The sequence below is a fragment of the Triticum dicoccoides genome, chromosome 1B, assembly GCF_002162155.2.
Source record: "Triticum dicoccoides isolate Atlit2015 ecotype Zavitan chromosome 1B, WEW_v2.0, whole genome shotgun sequence".
In the NCBI taxonomy this organism is placed as follows: domain Eukaryota; kingdom Viridiplantae; phylum Streptophyta; class Magnoliopsida; order Poales; family Poaceae; genus Triticum; species Triticum dicoccoides.
This window is the reverse complement of record NC_041381.1, coordinates 671,200,232-671,207,900: the sequence shown is the minus strand read 5'-3', so window position 1 is coordinate 671,207,900 and position 7,669 is coordinate 671,200,232. Positions and strand designations below refer to the sequence as shown.

Here is a 7,669-nt window from a genome sequence, read left to right as displayed (position 1 = left end):
TCTACTTTTTTCATACATGTTCTATATACATTAGAAACATTTTTGTATATAGGTTTAACATTTTTCAAATGCATGACTAAAATATGTAAATTTATTTTTATAATATACTATATGTTTAGAATATATCGAAACATAAACAAATGCTTTTTAATAAAAACTAACAAAAGTTCAAAATGAAAGAAAAAAACGAACGCTGAATGCTTGTGGCCCTCCAGCGCGCTGGGCCGGGCGATTGTCTCCCGCTTCGGTGTCGCTATGAGCACCTCATAGTCGCGCCTGCCTCCCCCCGTACGGCGGCACCGGACCAGGCGGCCAGCGATGGCAGCGCCCCTCCCGTCGGCCCGTCCGCCGCCACTCCCCGCCGAACCTCCCGGCTCCGGATCCTGTAGGGGAGGCCAAGGCCGAGCCGACCACCGAGGAAGGAATCGAGGCGGCGGCGCCCTTCCGCGCTCGGTCCCTGACCTGAAGCGAGGAGGACCGCAAGGCAGCGGTATGGCCGTGAATTTTGCGCCCTTCTCCATTGCTCAAGATTTCGTGTGCCGCGGTCTCCGGCATGACCGGGAGCATGAGTACTCCCGAGTTCCTGCATATGCCCAAGCGCCACTCCACTGATTTCGGTGAGCGCTCTCTCAATCTCTCCGTGCGCTCATTGTTTATTTGACACTGATGGTGAAAATTGGCAGAGCAGGATTACCAAATTGTGAGGGACAAATAATCTCTTTTGTTCTAGCTTGATTGATAAGAACCGTATCTAATCATCTTAGCTCCAGTTCAGTGCATGTGTAGTCAATATACACTTCTTTTTTGCGAGAAAGAAAAATAGTTTCATACATTAACAATGCACACAATAGTTTCATGTGATCCTTGCTTTTGGCTTTGCCAGCCCTTTTCCCTTCCTCTCCATCTGCTGTTGGTGATGTCGACACGGCTCACCGGTGCTCGCTGCCGCCCCCTGCTAGGCCCCAGTGGCTGCTAGTGTGTGCACTAGGAAGTGGAACTAAGAACAATGCTGATCAGCTGTCCAATAAGTAGGACAAATTTTGCAGTCTGGAGCTGCCAATCACTGACATCCTCAATTCAGATTGACGGCAACCCCAGCCAAAGAAAAACCGTCCCTGACAACCTTGTGTTTTCTTAGGACTTGAAACGAATCTTGATGCACAATAGCCATAGTTTAACGGGTCAGTAAAGACAAAACTGAACCTAAGTAGGAAACATTCTACAGTTAAGCTATTAGTGGATCAACTTAGAACTGCTCATATGCCAGTCCCAGCTCTAGAGACAGGACACGAGAGTAACAGTTGTCTTAGGTCTCCACTGGAAGGTCGAAGCATTGATCTGCCTAGCTAGCTGGTGCATGCCGGTATGTGTGTACTTGTACTTGATTTTGGTTTTTGGTCCTTATTAACCTCTCTCTAGCATGGACGCAACATCTCAATTAACAGTAACAGCTAGCTAGACTACATACTACTCCCGTTCCTAAATATAAGCCCTTTTAGACATTCCAATATAGACTACAAACGGAGCAAATTGAGTGAATTTACACTCTATAATGTGTCTATAACTCTATATACATATCTGTATGTAGTCCCTACATATTTTTATCTCTGAAAGGTCTTATATTTAGAAACAGAGGAAGTAGATGCCTTGCACATATATATGTGGTATAGTGTACCTAATCTTGATTTCGGTGCATGCAGGAGCACTTAATGGCTAGTACATGCTTGTATGGTGGACGATGGATTGAACATGGGGTGGAGTGGTGGAGTAACTGGATGTACCGGATAGTGACGCTTCTCAGCTTAGCGTCACATCTTATCCTTGCCGTCTTCGCTGACATCCGCCGGCGCAAACGCAGAGGTTTGAGGAGAGGGTTGGTGTGGGTGGCATACCAGCTGACTGACTTGGCCCCGGCATATGTCATGAGCAACCTGTACATCGAAACCTCACGGCGCGAGAAGATGATCTTCGCATTTTGGGTCCCGTTCCTGTTGCTACACAACGCTCGCCCTGATAGCATCAGCGCCTACAGCATGGAGGACAGTGGGCTCGTAAGCTTAGTTGCTCTGTTTCAGACCTTGGGATCCATCTATCTTATGTACAGGTATATACTTGTGGACTGTATTTTTACCGGGTCGTTGCTCTGGGCGTCCTGCATCATGATGTTCTTGTGCATTTTCAAGTATGCCGAGAGTGCGGTGGCGCTACGGCGAGCTGACTTGAGCAACATCTGGAGTTCATTCAAGCAGCGGCAGCAGCACCCAAGTAGCTTTGGTGAAGATTATGGTGGACACTGGGAGCCGGAGCCAGATGATGAGAAAGTCCTGCTGGTTGCTCACGACCTGTTCGATATTTGCAAGGGTGCCTTTTGTGATTATCTGGTGGACCTGGATCGTCATAAAACTGGCATAAGCTTGTTCAAAAGTGCTGATTGGAAAATTATGTGCAAAGTGGTGCAGATGGAACTCTCACTCATGTATGACATCCTCTACACCAAGGCAGCCGTGGTCCACACCTGGGGTGGCTACGCCATCCGTATGCTCTCACCGCCCCTCACCGCCATCGCGCTCCTGCTGTTTGGCCTCCACCACAAAGAGGGCATGCCGACAGAAGATGAAGCTATCAGTTATGTGTTGCTGAGTTTGACCCTCCTCCTCGACGTGAAATGGCTGTTCAGAACACTAGCATCAGCATGGACACGTTCATTCCTCAAACGTATGCCAAACATTTGGTTGAAGCATGAATTCCGGGAGAGCTGGGAGAAGCTCCGTCGGTTTGTCGTGTCACCGCGTCTTTCCCGGGTTTCCTTGTGCTTGAGGACGTGTGAATCTGCCGAGGAGCCCAAAAGCTACAGGAGGTGGGCGGGTTCCTTGGGGCAGCGTAACTTCTTGAACAGCTGCACTCAGGGACCATTTAACACCCTATACAGAAACTTGTTGGACAACTGCACTCGGGGAGGGGGCACCCTATACAGCAGCTCTTCTGTTCTCCGAGAGCTATCCATCAAAGCTTCTGTTTTGCTTGGCCGATATAGAAGATCTGTCACACGGTCCCCTCCTCCCGCCGAGCAGGCTGATCGCTTGGGGCCTGGCACATCCGAGCAACAACCTGATCATCCTCCTGAATTTCAAGAGGATGTCTTCATCTGGCACATCGCCACAGATGTTTACCTCAGGTGCAACACCCAAGTCACAGCCACAGTTACGCAGCGATTCCCACACCATAAGAAGGCGATCGAGATGATATCGGATTACATGATGTTCCTCGACATCGGAAAACATGACATGCTACCAGGCCGTAAGTTCCACAGCGTGATCGAAACAGCCTGCCGTATTATTGGAATGGCGGCCAAGCCGCAATATAGGGCCAGCAGTTCTAAAACAAAAGGGGATGAGCTTGCCAAGTGGATGCTGACGAACAAGGATAATCTCAAGACGCTAGGTGCTACTGGTGAAGGAACTGGAGGAATAAATAAGGGTCATCTCGCGGACAGAGCTCGTATTTGTCTCTCAGAAGGAACTCAAATTGCCCATGAGCTGCATCATCGGAGGACAGCTACCGAAGAAGGTGGACTTGTTGCCATTAGAAGACACGCACACTGGATTCCAAATATGCTGCATCCTCCTGGTCCTGGCTCTGGGCATATTGAAAGAACGTTGGAGTTCATCTTGGATGTGTGGGTGAACATGCTCGACGATGCGTCCCTCCGGTGCAGCAGGGAGTCCCATGCCAAACAACTAAGCCGTGGTGGTGAGCTAATAACAATCATATGGGTCGCTACACAACACGCAGATGCTGATTGTATCAAATCGAGGTTCTGTGCGTCTTTCTTTTGAGAAGTACCCTAGCTATCTCTTCCTCTGCAATAAATTTCTTGTGATGCCTCTCATTTCACTAGCTAATCCGTATTCTATGTTGGGTTTCTAGCTGTACCCGTGTATTCTCTGGTTTGGTCGTTCTTTTCTTGATAAACTTGCTCTGTATTTGTATTGCGAGGAATTTCGACAAAAAATTCTACTAGTAGTTTTATTGAATGACATGTCCAAATCTTGCTTGCAGTAACAAACAAACAGTGGTAGATTATATCACAGTCTGCCTGTGGTCTCGAAAGTGCTTCACATGTCTTGCGCTAGTTCATCATTCGTATGATTATCTCAGAAACTTGTGGCGAGGAATGCATGGGCATTAGTACAAACAACAGGGTAGCAACGGTTAAAACAGGCAAACACATTACGTGATGCCTGAAGCCGACTGAGAAGCACTAACGGTTAAGGCACTGGTAGAATTACCAACAACGCAAATAATGCGGCAACAGACCCAATTGACAAATCATGCGAACAAGGGATTCTCATGCCAGGCAGCTCAGCTGTGACGGCGCGCTTTTCCTTCGGAAAATACTCTGCAATGAACTCTGTTGTGATGCTTTTCGTCGCACTAGCTAACCTGTACTCCCTCCTTCAGTCTTCAGTTGTTTTTTGGTTTGGTGGTTGCACTCATTGTATCTCTTCTGGCTTGGTAGTTTGTTCTACTCGTTGTATCTCTCGTTTAGTTGGTCGTCATTCTCATTTCCCTGCTACCCTTGCTATGTATTATTAGTAAGCGATATACAGTATGTCTGAATGTTCATCTATAAGAACCATTCACTACTCGTTTGGGTAAAAGACCACACCATGATTTGTATCTCTCATTGTGTTGCTGAGTTGATAAATTATTTCACCATGCCAGCGGTCCTCATAGGTGAGGCAAAATGGCACTAGGTTCGTCGCATGGCTTGCGTTGATTCTTCTTCGATCGGAAGTGCCTTTCAAGTTTAGTTATTTTTCACAAAGGAAAAAACAGCTAAAGTTCTAAACATTCAATTCAAAATCCAAATATCACATCACAACGCTTCTCCTTTTCCGGTTTGGCTTTACCATTTTCACCTGCACGTGGTAATGCTTCCATTTCTATTTGTTCATCCTACTATCTCTATGTCGTCAGCTGATGGCTGGGCCCAAACCATATATGTATCTTTCGTACAGAGGGACCAAAAGAGCACCGAACTCATGCATGCAACAGCAGATGGAACGGAGAAACAAGTACGAGACATAATTACATGTTTTTTTTCACAAACACGCAAATTTTGTGTATCATTTTATTGATAGGAAAGAGAGAAATAACAGTTACATATATGAGAGAAGCGAGCAGCACCATACTACTTATGGTAATAGCAAAGAGGGATACAACACATCACAAAACTCTTCTAACTCGAAGTCAGCCGGCAAGGCAAAGAGACGAAATACATGGTACAAAGAGACAAGATACATGGGGTGTCTAGACCACGTCACTACCAATGCTCGGCACCATTGTCCCACTACCACGACTCCAGGACAGACTGGATCAACATACCTTCCACCTAAGCACCTAGAGGATGGACAACTGGGTTGGAAGACCTGGCCGGGATGGAGGGAGAAGCCATGGAGGAAGCATGGTCGAGGTCGTACATTGCGCCCCGGATGCCCGTGCCCCGAGGAACAAACCGAACCAACATTGCGTCCAATATCTTCAATTTCAACATGAAACACAAAACGAGCAAGGCAGTGCCTTCATGAAGGGTAACACCAAACAAGAGAAGACCAATCAACCAAATAAATAAAGGCATGACACTAACTTCTCAAACAATAAGATAGCAGATCCCACTGACAAATATTCATAAACTTACACAACTCCAAATGAATCTTGCACCTCAAAGCTCAGTAAACCAAGCAATACTATATCGACAGACACACCAATGTCCAACATCAAACCAACATAGATGCAAGCTAACGAAGCGATAATTAATAAGGAAATGGTGCATTGCCCATAACCGCACTGACATAGATAGAGATCATCATTTCTTCTCCTCCCGCTCACGATTCCACTGCTTGATATTGGTCATGTTCCTTGCAGTTCTCCCTGGCTAGAGGGCTCCTTCCACGTCGTGGTGGGCTGCCACCATACGTACGCCTTAGTCCATCATCGTACATGTCATGCTTGCCACCACCTCCACCCCTCCCGCCACCACCACGGTAACTACCACCACCGCAGTCACTGTAACCACCACCATAGCCTCCACGTTAACCTCCATCACCGCCACAATATCCATCGTGGCCATCACGACGGAAGTAACCACCAAGGTCACGGTTGTCCCTCCTATGTTGTGGCTGTTGGATGCGGCTCCTCTTGTGGCTTCTCCTAGAACGTCCCCCATGTCACTAGTGCAAAAAAGCCTAACTATGGTGTGGAAAAAATGGCCTTGCTCGCGTGGACATCCGATGCCACTAATATGGCGCCATTGTTAAAATATAGTGGTGGCGCTGGATACCACGTCAACAGTATTTGAAATTCTAATGGCGTGACATGTGGCCAACGTCAGTAGTAGTGTATCTTACCACTATCATTATTAACAGAAATGGGTTCAGATTGTATTCCTGATGAGAGATTTGATTCATTTTCAATCTTTCGTGATGAGCCCTGTTTCCTTTTTCGCTGGAACATGTGCTGGCTGCATGGGATGTTGGTTTCCTGACCGTACTCTATATTAAGCTATCATTTTACTACCCGAGTTTGATGACTTTTGATATATATTTTTCCACCACTGATGTGTCTATGCTGTACTTGATATCGGTTGCTCACTGCACCAAATGAATTTGTACAATCTTGCTTGCTTGTTCACATTTTTCAAGTTGTGATGCCAATTCTTGTGTGGACCAGATATAACATTGATATTTCGTGCAAATAAATTTTTTAAAACAACAATCTTATAAATTAAACAAGCATAGAAGGTGTTTTTTATAGTTTACACAATTCACCACCAGAAATAAGATAAGATCCATAAGCCTTTACAAACCCAATCAAATGAATTCCTCTGTTTTTTTTTCTCTTTTCAACCCAGCTTAAGCAGATTTCACTAGGACAACTGGCTTATGCACAAGCTGAAGCTATTCCTAACTCAGACTGGAGTTTTACCTCTGAAATAATTGATCTGTCATCTCCTTGCTACCCTTGATTTGCAATATCAGTAAGTGATATGTCTGAATCTTGATCTAAGTGCCAACCACTACTACGTGGCTTTGCCCCTAGCATCAGTAAGTGATATGTCTGATTTGCAATAACAACGGATGATCAACCCTTCCAACAGCAGAGTGGCGGTGCACCATCAACAGCGTTGCCGGCGACCTCTTCCACACTGTGATGGACGACGAGGACGATGTCTATGCGGTCTGGACCAAACTCAATGGCCTCTTCACTGACAATCGGCTGCAGCGCAAGGTCCTGCTCTATGGTGAGTTTTATGGATGCCAGCAACTTGACTCATCCATTGATGATTTTTGCATGCGCCTAAAGAAGCTCGCCGATGAGCTCCATGATCTCGGGGAAAAGATCGGCGATGAGCTCCTCATCAGCACCCTCTCCGGCGGCCTCAACGAGGACTTCGGGAACGCCGCCTCCAACCTCACCCTCATCCCGGAGCCCACCTTCGCCAAGGTGGTCGCGTACCTCAAGTTGGAGGAGCGCCGGATGCGGGTGGCGCGGACTCGCGCGACCCACACCGCCCTCGTCGCAGGCACCCGTGGGGGTTCGGCCCCGCCACCACCGCGCCCGACGCCGCCACGGTCGGCGACGCCCGCCTTCCGCCAGGCTTCCCGCC

At 47.2% G+C, this 7,669-nt stretch overlaps 1 protein-coding gene across 1 annotated transcript; it reads left to right on the top strand.

Moving 5' to 3' along the window:
- Window positions 1-321: 321 nt before the first annotated feature.
- LOC119312048 lies at window positions 322-3,991 on the top strand. The gene is made up of 2 exons (XM_037587775.1): window positions 322-617; window positions 1,701-3,991. Exon 2 carries the CDS (start codon window positions 1,710-1,712, stop codon window positions 3,834-3,836), a length of 2,127 nt encoding a protein of 708 aa, XP_037443672.1. The 5' UTR covers window positions 322-617; window positions 1,701-1,709; the 3' UTR covers window positions 3,837-3,991.
- The last annotated feature ends 3,678 nt before the right edge of the window (window positions 3,992-7,669 follow it).

Excerpts from the sequence above, each read along its gene's own strand:
- LOC119312048 (XM_037587775.1), top strand. The coding sequence starts at position 1,710 with ATGGCTAGTACATGCTTGTATGGTGGACGATGGATTGAACATGGGGTG.